This window comes from Antedon bifida, chromosome 1 (assembly GCF_963402885.1).
Source record: "Antedon bifida chromosome 1, ecAntBifi1.1, whole genome shotgun sequence".
Classification (NCBI taxonomy): Eukaryota; Metazoa; Echinodermata; class Crinoidea; order Comatulida; family Antedonidae; genus Antedon; species Antedon bifida.
In genome coordinates this window covers 1,108,412-1,121,899 of record NC_136226.1, presented here as the reverse complement: position 1 = coordinate 1,121,899, position 13,488 = coordinate 1,108,412, and the positions used below count along the sequence as shown (strand labels likewise).

The 13,488-nt window shown below is 32.6% G+C and overlaps 1 protein-coding gene across 8 annotated transcripts in view; it reads left to right on the top strand.

Moving 5' to 3' along the window:
* Positions 1–12,812, top strand: part of LOC144836905 (neuron navigator 2-like) — a 155,339-nt gene extending 142,527 nt beyond the window's left edge. For 4 of the 8 annotated variants that reach the window (XM_078691833.1, XM_078691841.1, XM_078691891.1 and 1 more), the window contains 15 exons: positions 289–419; positions 1,473–1,502; positions 2,026–2,163; positions 2,783–2,916; positions 3,653–3,803; positions 4,392–4,533; positions 4,849–4,893; positions 5,090–5,187; positions 5,936–6,031; positions 6,717–7,057; positions 7,365–7,475; positions 7,878–8,051; positions 8,254–8,569; positions 8,699–8,896; positions 10,576–12,812. In XM_078691833.1, the coding sequence (XP_078547959.1) occupies positions 289–419; positions 1,473–1,502; positions 2,026–2,163; positions 2,783–2,916; positions 3,653–3,803; positions 4,392–4,533; positions 4,849–4,893; positions 5,090–5,187; positions 5,936–6,031; positions 6,717–7,057; positions 7,365–7,475; positions 7,878–8,051; positions 8,254–8,569; positions 8,699–8,896; positions 10,576–10,713 (2,243 nt within the window). In that variant the 3' untranslated portion in view covers positions 10,714–12,812. Of the gene's footprint in view, positions 1–288; positions 420–1,472; positions 1,503–2,025; positions 2,164–2,782; positions 2,917–3,652; positions 3,804–4,391; positions 4,534–4,848; positions 4,894–5,089; positions 5,188–5,935; positions 6,032–6,716; positions 7,058–7,364; positions 7,476–7,877; positions 8,052–8,253; positions 8,570–8,698; positions 8,897–9,332; positions 9,402–10,575 lie in introns of all 8 variants that reach the window. The other 4 variants (XM_078691868.1, XM_078691859.1, XM_078691875.1 and 1 more) reach the window with 4 other exon arrangements.
* Positions 12,813–13,488: the final 676 nt, after the last annotated feature.

The following is a 13,488-nucleotide window of genomic DNA, read 5'->3' as shown; positions in this document are numbered from 1 at the left end:
TGACATTTGTGGTATATGTACTGCTTTTGAAATTTAATTGAGAAATCAGAATCAAAATAGATACATATATTATAAATTTTAATTTTTAAAGTACAATATTTTTTAAAGTAAATATATTATATTATTATATTTATTTTTCAAGCTGATAATGTTTTTCGAGCAAATCATAAGTCAGCAGTTGGCCTAGAATAATCCTATATATTAAATCACTCATCCAGATTATTAATGCATAATTTTCCAGCGGAAATAATAAATAAGCAACAATATATTTATCTTCCTGTTTTGCAGCATCTTCCAATTTATCACGGCAACAGTCCTCAGACAGTATCTCTAGCATTGGAAGTCTTAATAGTATGTCAAGTGTTGGCTCTGCTATGACAGATACTGAGATCGATAAGAAAAAGAAAAAGAAAAATTGGGTAAGCATTTTATAGGTTGAGTCAATTTAATACTTCTTCTCGCATTTGATAGTCTTTGGTGCTGCCTCTTCTTTCCTCCCATCCTGCATGTCCATAACCTACTGTACATATTTGGGCATAAGCTCACCATTCTTAAATTAATTTGGGGTGGGCTTCTGTATATCTTAGGATGGGCTTATATTTGATAACCAAAAAGCCTATGAATATTCATAAACAATTACTCTTATCTGGACTGGAGTAATTTGTTAGATTTTGTTTGTTCTTGATTATTTATTGTTCCTACATTTATATTTGTATCTGAATAGGTTTGTGCAGGTGTAAAGCACAGTCAATAATGAATATCTTTGAATAGATTCCCAGGGTTAGCCTCTTAAGCCCAGCTGTATGTTCATAAATCATAACTAACATTTATGCTGTCAAAGGTTGGGGGAGTTAATAATGGGAACAAAGAGATTACAGCATGATAATGTGTGAAGCTGTACCGCACAATTACCTAACAAGGAATTATAACATTATTACTACGGTGCGCCATCACATTTTTGGTGGTACACACACCTTCAGTTGTCTACTATGGCATTCATTCTATTTACCAATGAATATATTTGGAATGTGTACAAAATTGCTCATCTTCATTTCTACTTGTATCCTACTTAACAATGCTGCTATATCACATGACTCTCTCATTTGTGAATAGAAATAAAAATAATGTTCTATCATTATCATCAACTTAATCTAATGTAAAAAAAGTCATGTCATATCTTGTATTGCTACGTGTTACTAGTACATAATGTATGCCTTAATTAAAATTAACATGTTTGCATTTGTGCAACATCAAAAGATGTGAAACTAAATAACAAAAAAATATATCAACTTTTGACTATTTCATGCCTTTAAAAACAATTAATTAATTTTTTTTTACTTTTCATGTCCTAAGAAATTCATTTTTTTCAATTTTCCATTTGTTTTGAGTGAATGAGTGAACTTATTCCACTTTTGACTTGTTCATGTCCAAGCAACTAAATTTATTCCATTTTCACTTCTTCATGCCTGCAGTTGCAGATTCCCTCTCCTACTGGAGATAAGGTAATTTAATTATGCATGAAATGCTGTATCCCATAATACTCAATATAATACTCAAGATAATACAAAATATATAATAACTATATTTGCAATTATAACCTGTTATAAATCAACTTGCATGGCAGGATACATTTCAGTTTATACTTCTTTTTTATAAAATATATTTGATTGATATTGTTGTTTTCAGTTATATTTTGCTTTTGATTTATTATACATTTGAAGGTCAACTTTTGGCATTAAATCTTTTTTATTTTAAGCTTTGAAACCCTTATATGTAAAATGTGTTATTTGTATTGTTTTATGTTTCCATGGAGATGAATGATTTTCCAAAAAACATTACTCAAAAAGTCAAATTTATATTGCATCCAAATTCTTTTTATTGTCTACTTAAATTTTACATCCATTAAATTGTCTATATATAGCCAACATTTCTGTACATATAGTAATAATAAAAATTATTAAGCAAATAAAATGATATTTATTTTTTGGTTTCTATTCCTGCTTTACAAATGATTGTCTTCGTCAGACGACGGAGTACAGATGTAATACATTGCCTGCCAAACTACCTAAGGACTTCTCAGTACATTCAGGTAGTGAGAGTGTCACAGAGCAAAATCAGGATAATATCGGCAAGACTAAGGGACTTGGTCAGGCGCTGACGGAGGTTAATATCACACGTTTAGATGTTGGCTGTTTAGTTGTTGTCTGTTGGGAACTCTTGAGGGTGCTCTCTCACTTCAAATACTTGAATGCGTATATTACCCATCATGCTTCTTCCTTTATCAGCCGTCTTCATCAATGTTTCAATTTCCCTGATTCTTTTTAGAATGAAATATCCTAACGATTTATAACTAATTCTGTTTTGTTTCATTTTTGTTTGCTCTATCATAATAAATTTTATCCGTACTCTTCTGCTTATTCTTACTGTACTCTTTATCATTTGTATGGTTTTTTTCTGTTTAATACAAAACGTGTATGATTTGATAGCACAGTTTACTCACAGCCTGGTTAATCTATACCTACATTTTGTGTTCTCATCATATATAGCATATAACCACTGATATAACATTGTTTTTACTTAGCACGTCCTTCCCTGGTATGGCGTTACTTACCACTCAATACCTGGAGTTAAACAGCAATAATTGTGTCAAATACAATCTCACGGTCAACCTCCTTCATATCAAATATGGTCACTGTACTTCTAACTATAATTTCTTTTATTTTTATTTATTATTTTTTAATTTATTTAAGTTGTCTTACAATAATTTATTTGTCTTCCTCAGATTCGTAGTTCTTTCCGTTCAGCGTTTTCACGAAAGAAGAAGACGAGTGGTACAACCACCGACGTTGAGGATTACGAGAGCACAACAAGTGTTCCAACCAACGTAGGCATGAAGACTTCAGCGTCAACACCAGCGTAAGTGCTCGCTCATTGTGAACAAATAACATCTTAATTATATCAATTTAAAGGACTATTTGAAGAAATGTTGCATGATTCACCAAATGTGGCACGGGCATCGTTATACCAATTCTAGATTAATTAAGAGCATGTACATTTGTAACTTTATGAAATATTTGTTACATTATGTCTTTTTTCACTTTCCTAAACAGGAAAAGCTTTTGCCAAATGACTTCCACTCAATAATAATCCAATTCCTGCCAATGCCAAAATGAAGTGAATTTTGGGGACAGAAAAATTGAATTGTCTGGCTTTTACAATCAAACATTTCCATTATACTTAAAAAAGTATTTAAATGGAAACTGTTTCACGATGCTGATTTATAGAACACATGTTAAATCTGCTAATTCAGGATGATTGAAGGCAGATACTAGGGTAATACACACGTGCGGTTTAAATACAGGAAACTGAATGTCAGACTAACTTTAATCATACATGCACTCTAGATGAACATTATTTCTAGAAGCGTACTGAACAAAACAGTCATGTCGATTTTAGCTCCTCGTACATGGTAATTTAGTCTTTTATATACATGTTTTGCCTTTGTAGTTTGTTTTTCTAACGTGCATCAGATGTAACTTATCCACAAGATAAAAATTTACCTTTTGACTTTGCAAATTGAACTGTTTTTTCATCAAGCATCACAATATCTATTTTTCGCTTCAATCATATTTTTATTTCTTCCATTTTGCAGGATCTTTGACCTGGAACAGGCAAATGAAACGATAGATCAGTTAAAGAAGCAGTTGAGAGAGCGAGAAAGCAAGTTAACAGACGTGAAACTTGAAGCCCTCAATTCGCAACATCAAGTGGAACAGCTACGAGATCAAATGGCTAAGCTACGAGTAAGTTAAAACTTACTTTTGGGAATTATTAGTACTTGTAATTTGTAGATGATACAAACGTTTAGAATTCAAGAATGTTAAATGATGTACAAGTTTGTGTTACAAACTGAAAAATGTGATCATGCATAATTTTGCCAGCAGCTGTATTCATATAGTGTATTTAAAATACTATTTTGAACCAAAAATGCTTTTAAATTAATAAGGAATGTCTATATTTTAATTGTTATTCATTATCAAATTAATTATCATTATCAAAAGTAAAAGATACAGTATCATACTGTCATAATCAATAAAATACTGTATATAAATATTTAAAATTTCAAGTATATAAAGCTCTGTCTACACTATCAAACTAGTTTGACAAAAAAAGTGTGATGTTCCCAAATATGGTAGTGATATTCCTAAATATCATCATGTCCATATATTAGCACAATTTTTGTCGCTGTTTGATAGTGTGGACAGAGTTTAAGAGCCTGAATGCACTCATTAGCTTTATCTCCCATTTTCATTATGTTAATCTATAACATACTGATTATTATTACATTAATGTTACTTTGGATATTGTAACATTTAAATATTTTATTACAGAATGAAGTAACAACACTGAAGCAAGAGAATGACCGGTTAGCACGTCAGATGCAGGGGCGTCGTAATTTAAATACGAGTCCATCGCAAGTCTCCCTCAGCTCAGGAAGTTCATCTACCAAACGTTTGAGCCGCGAGTCATTAGGTAAGAATAAATAAATTTATAATAAATAAGTAAATTATCTCATGAATAGTTATTACTGATAATTTAAAATGTAAATCACTTGTGTTAGCTGCTGGTTGGTGAATATCTAAGCCAAACTATTATAATACTTTTATTTGCACTATTTATTCCCGAAATACATTTTTCTTTGAAATGCAATTTGATTAAAAATATGTTTTGTTTATAGAATAGCAGCAATTTTTATCACTTTCATAGAAATTGTATTTACTACTAATAGCCTTTTAGAATAACTTGCCCGACATTTGGAAATAAAATTAAAATATTTTATTTTTTCAGATCGCCAAAGGTTCAGTTTTGCATCAGATCACAGTGGTAGTCTGGGTAATTGTTTTCTTTACACTGAATTTATAATGAGTAAACACAAGTAAGAAGTGCAATCAACTCAATTAAAATTGAGCTGATTACACTTTGTTCCCTCTGAAGATAATTAGACGCATTTGTGTGGAAACCAAATTTACATTTTCAGTGTTTTATTCTGTTGTTTTCTAAATGACTTTTAAAAATGTTCTATTTTTAGATATTTTACTTGATGACAGCTCAGGAACAACGACCAATGGTCAGAGAATAACCATTGCCGTGGCAACTGGTTCATTTGATGAAACCAAAAATACAGAGGTACTTAAAACATAACTTTTTCACATTTTCTTTTTTTTTCAAAATGTATTGAAATTGATTTTTAATCTACTCCAACTGTTAATGTTATGCTAAAAAAAAGTTGTGTATATTTTAGTTGAAAAATAAAATTAGTTTGTGACGCCACATGATAGAACAGCCGTCTAGCAGGCAGTTGGATATTTTGAACCTCATCTTCTCCAAATGTAGAAGGATTTACGTAGCTATCAGTGGATTAGTTTATCAGTGTAATGCAGACATTGATGGACGATGATTGATGAGAAGATATTCTGCTTACGTTTGAACTTAAATACAAATAAGAAAAACAACGATAATGCATTTGGTGTGATGTACAGCAACGTGATTCTTTGATCCGTACATGACTCGGCTATTACACAGATTGCTTTTGATTCTGTGCGAACGATGATAGTTCATGATCGAAGAATGTGTATGAATGTAGTTGTGCTGCTGTCACCCAGCATGACTTTCATTGCCTATAGTACTGTATAAAGATCCAAGCCCGTGGGGAGAATTGTTATAGAGAGGTGCAAAAATGATAGGCTAGTTAGCCTATCATCATCACTTCTGCTGCTGATCTAAATAATTTTTTAAAAGGGAACTTAAGCCAAAAGAGGGGAGTGTTCGAACCTACAGGCTTGATATCTTGTCACTCAGCTTCGACACCCAATCATGCATGTGTATTTTTTTCACTTATAATGTTGTTGATATATTTTGTTACTATTTCTTTCAGGATACTAAAGAAAGTACGATATTGATAGGAACGGTTGGCATTAGTACTAAGACCAACTGGGACTCATTAGATAGTGTAGTTCGCAGGATCTTTAAGGTAATTTATCTAAATTTTCACATCAAATTTAGGCTTTCTTTTAAGCCTTTCATTATATGAATCATTATAGTGCATACAACTGTGCTATAGTGTTGAAGAATTAATTTACAAATTGTCTTAAAATTGTAACTCTTGTAATTTGAAGCAAGAACAGTTGTCCTGTTCATGCCTATTGCTTGCTCCTGGCAAGAGTTTGTTTTATATGCCAAATAAATATTATAATTTTGATACTTATCTCTTGGATAATACAGTAATGCGTATGATTGATTTTAGCATCATGACAATGATAGAAACAAAGCCCTGGATGGTTTAATGTCTGTCTTGTCATTTTTCATTGTCACCTTTACTTTATTTATATCAGTCACTTATCTCAAATTTTCTGACATCCACTTAAAGTTAGATTTATTGCATTCTTTGGTTGTTTATCTTACCGCAATTAGAATGACTTTATATGGCAATATGAAGTAAAGACCCTAAATGTCAAATTATATGACAAAATATTATGCTGGGAGACTTCTATGTGCAATTTAATTGAAACATTGTTTTGTAAATTGAATTTTAAATTGAATCGAAGGATTCTCTACCTCACTTGCCAAGTTTTTGTCTGTATGTAATTGATACAGACATTGATAGATTAATTGCCTTTCAAGACATTAATACTATTAAATGACATTATTTCTTTCAGGAATATATATTAAGAATCGATCCTGCTACAAACCTAGGCCTCAGTACTGAGAGCATACATAGCTACATTGTCGGGGAGATCACCAGGACCAAAGACTCCGATCCCCCTATGCTCCTACCTTGCGGCTACCTGGTAGGTAACAATACCTCCATCACGATTCAGCTGAAAGGTGTTCGGCAGAGCAGCCCAGACTCGCTTGTGTTTGAAACGCTCATTCCCAAGCCGATTCTTCAGCGGTACATCAGTCTGTTAATGGAGCACAGGCGGATCGTTCTCTGCGGACCTAGTGGCACTGGCAAGACGTTCCTGGCGCAGAAACTTGCAGCTCACATTGTTCAAAGGTTAGGCTTACTTCTACTTACTTATAAATATCGGTATCATCACAAACTTAATCATTTAATTACTATTAAGTATTATATCTTTCTTTTTCATAATCATAATGATATCATCATAATCATTTGCATAGTCATAATTTCATTCTAATGTATTTTATCTTTTTCATAACCATTGCCATCATTCATTTTCAACATCATTATTTCCACTCTATTTAACTGACATATTTCTCTCATGTCATCATCATATATGAAACTAATTTGTGAGTAATTGTAACATACAAATAACTAATTTGTACCCTTATTATTTGTGTAGATCTGGCAAAGAGGTAACGGATAACAGCATTGCAGTTTATAACGTGGACCACAAAACCAGTAAAGAGCTACGTCAATATCTTAAGAACTTAGCAGAACAATGTGAATCAAAGTAAGCACTTAATACCTTATATATTGGTACAACAAATTGAATTTAAATAATTCTTTATATGCCATGGATCAGACTCTGTTATCATAGGTGTTAAGCCAATTCTCTATTAGGCAAATGAAAAGCGTCAGCTTATACGCATGCGTATTCATCTTTAAAAGTCTCTCTACACGTGCATGCAAGCTGACGCTTTCGATTCGCATGAACAAATTTGCCTATGAATATCCTTAATATAGAAAATGTAGATGCTGTTGAATAATGCTGTTGAAATCTAACTTTAACTATATTTAAATGTTGTTTTTTATAAGCATTTAAAATAATGTAATTAATAAATGTATTTGTATTCATATTCTTAAACCTTCTTAAATTAAACATGATTAAACATTAATTTAAATTTCTTTTTAGTTCTCCTGATGTTGCCAAAGTTGTCATCCTTGATAATCTACATCATGTGACATCACTAAGCGACGTCTTTAATGGATTCCTGAGCTATAAGTATCAGCGATGTCCTTACATCATTGGTACAATGAGCCAAGCTAGCTGTTCAACAACTAACCTACAATTGCACCACAACTTCAGGTATTTGCTTAAATATTTAAATTATTTATGCATAATAATAATTAATCATAATTAAGCAATATGGCAACTATTGCTTAACAACAAAACGTACAATTGGGCTACTAGTTTCTTGGCTGTGTGTTTATTATTATTAAGTTTTTTTGAAGAATACTAATAGAGGGTATTTAAATTGGTTTTAATTTACATAAATTATCATTTACAGGTGGGTGCTATGTGCGAACCACATGGAACCTGTAAAGGGCTTCCTTGGACGCTACTTAAGAAGAAAACTAGTAGAAAATGAAGTCGGCAAAAATGTTCACAACAACGATCTAATCCGCATCTTGGATTGGATTCCAAAAGTGTGGATCCACTTGAACAAGTTTCTTGAGACGCATAGCTCGTCTGATGTGACCATCGGACCGAGGCTTTTCCTGTCGTGTCCAGTGGATATTCCTGGATCTCAAGTCTGGTTCACTGACCTGTGGAACTACTCTATTGTTCCGTACTTGTTAGAGGCTGTCAGAGAAGGCCTACAGGTAATTTACATCACATTTTGTGTTATTTTCATAATATATTTGTAATCATATGATATTTTAACATCTACTATATATTCTTTTTCTTGTACTGTATTGTAAACACACTGTAATTATATTTTGTATCTACAGTTGTATGGTCGCAAAGCATCATGGGATGACCCATCAGAGTGGGTAGTTGACAGTTACCCATGGACACCAAACAGTAGTCAAGAATGGCCGTCATTGCTACGTCTACGGCCTGCAGATGTTGGCTTTGATGGCTACCGAGAGCACACAGGAACAAAAGGTTCTCAGGGAACCCAGAGTGATGTTGAAGGCGACCCATTGGTAGGTAGTCATGACATTCTGACCATGAAAGGTCAAATTTTATAAATTTTAGAATAATCATTTTTTTGAATTTTTAAATTTTTAAAATGTCTGAAACTTATTATCAATGACTGTACACAGTTTATACTTTATATAGTATATATCTAGTAACATTGCAAGAAACCTGATGGTTCACAAATTCCTTAGTAGACCAGAAACTAGAGAATGCTGTTGTAATGGCTTGCTACAGATATTCAATCTATTCTGGATGTTTATATTTGTAAATGCATGATTCAGAATTCTTCTGGATTTGTAATGGGGGATGAATGTTGCATCTCACTTTGCCTTGATGTATATGTTTTCAATGAATTGTAGAGGGTGTCCTTTTTTTCGGTGGTTGCATATATCTAACGTCTCTCCACCAAATTCTCTCCATTTTTTGCTTCCATTGCAACAGTTAAGTATGATAATGCATTTACAGCAGGCGTCTGGCTACACCAGCCCGCCAGGCACTGATCAAGTTTAGGTAGGTTTGTATTGTACCTCACTGGATCATCCTTTGCATTGTGGAGTTAGCATGTCTCATCATATTTTCTGTTTTTGCAACATGGTAAGCTTTTGTTTAGGGATGGTAGATGAAAAAGGGATGTTAAACGACCAAACACCTTCCGATAAAGAATTAATGTGTGTACTGGGATTATATGCATGCACAGATTAATTTTTTTCCCCTTCATCTACAGTCCTTAAACGAAAGCTTGCTATAAATACTGTAGTCAGGATAATAATGCTGGCCTTGTCTGGACAGGCAGCCATTTTTACCTCCTTGACGACAGCAATGTCAAATTGTCTTTATGTTACCAGTATTCTTGTCAACAGATTTGAAATAAACAATTTTTGTTGTTGATTCATTATTTTTTGCATAGCTTGTGTAATGTTCGTTTTATATATATTTTCTTTATATTGAGATTTTCTTTTAGTTGCTTTATCATCATGAGAGTTTCATTTTAGTTAGCGCATTTTCTTTTTTGCAGCAAACATTTAAATTTTAAATTGATTTTGTATGATTTTATTTGATTAGCTAAATCATTCTAATCACCATGATAAATATTATGATTAAGAATAATCATTTTGTAGTGTAATTATTTGTTGCTTTTTACAAAAAAAAATTTATTTTGTTGAGAAGTATGTCCTTTTTTCTTTTACTGTAAATTTGTGAGCTGTGATTATTGTGATTAAGTAAATCCTATTTTGTGTACATTTGAAGTGTTTCTACAACTTACTACACAAAGCTGGCTTTGTAGCAGTAGAATTGTAATGACATTTAAGTATGCTACATTAATGAGAAAACATAGATTGGGTTAGAATGTTTTTGTTACAATATTATCCCACATTATCACAACAGGGCCGTAACCATCAGAAATAAAGTACGGTTGTAAGAAATGGGATTAACTCCTGGCTGTGAAGGGATACTGTGAGGCTTACAGTCTTTTAAAGATTATTTTTATATTTAATTGGAAAATCTCATAGAAATTCATTGGTGTAATAGAAGAGATTTAATAATTTACCTTGACCTTGTCCTGTCAAAAAGTGGTCAACTATAGGCCAACCATACTAGTGGCTGTGACCCTGGATTTATTTTACATTACTTCAACTACAAAATTTACAAACACTTTAAATTATGCTCTTTTTTTTCTCTTTAGTTGACCATGTTAATGCAACTACAAGAAGCAGCCAACTATTCAGGACCACAAAGTTGTGACAGTGACACAAGCAGTCTAAACAGTATAGGCATGAGCAACGAACGGTTGCATGACGTCGCTATTGAATCTGTTCTTTGAACACTGACTGGAGTCAAGAGTCTGAACAGTATAGGCATGAGCAACGAACGGTTGCATGACGTCGCTATTGAATCTGTTCTTTGAACACTGAATGCCAAGGAACAAGCAGTAAAGGCATGAATAACAAACAATTGATGTGACTATGTTGGAAACAATTAGTCATGAACATACAATGTGAACAGTATTGGCAACGAGTAGTTGCATCATGTTGCCATAATGAGTCTGTTCTTTGAACATGAATGTCAGGGAACAAGGAGTCTGAACAGAATAAGCATAGCAAACATTATGCATTGCTATGCTTGAAGGTTATAGATATGGAACCAGCAGTGTGGACAGTGTTGGTATTAGCAATGGGCAGTTGCAACATGGATGGTTGCAATGGGCAGTTGCAACATGGAAGGTTGCAACATGTTGCCAAATTGATTCTGAAGAAAATGAACTGTCTGGCACAGTCATAGATACAGGGTCAAGAAGATTATGGATATTTAGTAGCAATGACTCATTGTGATGCTACACGTTAAACAAGTATGTGGCACTACATGATGAATCGTGCTATTCACGGTTTGAGAACCATGTTCTGCTGATACAGAGATCATGGCATTTGCTACAATGTTGTGGTCATTTGTTGGTGTATGGTTCAAGACAATTACAATAGCAGGTGGTACCATAACTAAATTATGCTACTACATTTGAAACATCAAGAGATCCACTTCATGCTATCTGGTACGGTGGTACTTGGATCCCAGCATGTGTTGAGGATTATTTCATTTTGCTAACATATGAGATCCTCCTATTATTACATAAATTGCTGTATTCTACTGTCAAATTTATGGCTCTCACATCAACTTTGTGGAAAGGGTCTTAGCTACCAAGAAACTATAAAGGCCATATGTTGCTACAAATAAAACCTGTGCTACATTAAAGCTACAATAAGAAGCATGTAGGGTGCTACATAGAAGATCCCTATAAAAACCTACATAGAGAACATCATCATGTTATTTGAAAGATGTTGCATGGCTGGCGAGAATGAGGACAGATGTGAAGTTACAGCATCAAAATATTATAAAAGAAAATGATGTCATAATTCTTGAAGTACAGATATCTGATGCTGTATTACCATTGGATGTGATAATAGATGACCAAGAATTATATTGAAGACATAGAGTACAATATATATGAACTAAAAGTACAATGTATATGAACTAAAATATATATTAAGAATTTTATTATATTAAAGAAGAAAAAAAACATGGGATGTGGGTGTAATTGGGAATTTGTAATTATTGTAATTTATTAATCATTAATGAATGGTGCTATGTAAGATTCTAATTACATTTTTGATTAAAACAGTCAACCTTTTCAGGTTGGTATAATTGCTAAATGAATGTTACATATATTTTGATTGTTTTTTGGTATTATGTATGCATGAATTCTGAGTATTACATGTTTTATATCATGAATTCAAAGGCATCACAGGCGGAATCATTACCTTATTTTGAGGAGTCATTTAGAAAATTCTAAGAAAAAAATATTCTAACTTGTTTAGGTTTATAATGAGCATCTCATGGACTCTTGTTTTTTTTATCTGCATTTGGATATTTTATTTAAGATGTACTAAGGTGTGCTTAGAAACAATTAATTAAGTTATATCTACATTATATTAGTATCTCCCCTTTACATATTGTCGCCTTCCTCTCGTCTACCTTAAGACAAAGTAATTCCTTGATTCGTGTATTTAAACTCGTCAATATATATTCATAATATCAGTTATTATAATAAGTAAATCCCTGTTCATGTACTGTATCTCCATTTATCCCACCATAATGTATAGTTACTTCCTCACATTAAATTTGTCATTCCAGAACTGCTTGGTTTCTTAATTACTTTCAGCATAAATTGAAAAAACGTAGATGTTTTAAAAAATGTGATACAAAAAAAAAGCAATTGTTTTAGGTTGTTATTATTGTTGTAAACAATACATTTTAAAGTTGGTTAAAACTGTTAATTTGTAATTATGTAATTTTGTTGTATATTCACATTAAAATGAACCTAATAATATTTATGATTATAAGCTGTGAATAAATTTTTACATGAAACCATATAATAACTGAATTATAGTTTTGAGCATTTATTTGATTGTTGTTGTTTCATCCTTAAAACATTTATGCGATTGAAGTCTCGGCAAACAATGTTATACAGTAGTTTTACTGTCCAGAACTCCAATACTTATTTTTACAACCACAATTCTGAAAATACTATGCATTTGCGCTAGATGATATTAAAGGTGATCCGAGTCATTTATATTACATTCGACTTAAGTCTGCGTGTATATCACTCGAGAAAACGGTTGTAGCACAACAAACGAAAAAGATATTTTCAATCATACTATATTTTCTTTCGGAATCCCATGTTGTACTGCAAACCTAACTTTACCATCATACTCATGATTGTGTAACTCTCTTTAATATGTCCGTGTCTTGTCAAACTCTTTTATTTTATTTTTTATTAAAACTTATTTATTGAGGGTGACCCTAAACAGTGTATCCTGACAATCAAGGGGCTCTCATGATGTCTGTGCGTGACAGTGGATTTACTCTGGTACTGAAAAAAGTTACTACAGTACTAACAAATTCTAGCAACATATGTTTACAAGAAGGCTACAGGCTGGTGCAATGTAGGGTTATGAAGTTTGTGTGCAGGGCGGGCAAACCAGTACGGTTGGTATAGGTTTCAACCTGATCACAGGCTTTTACAACCCAGTGGCACGAAAACTGG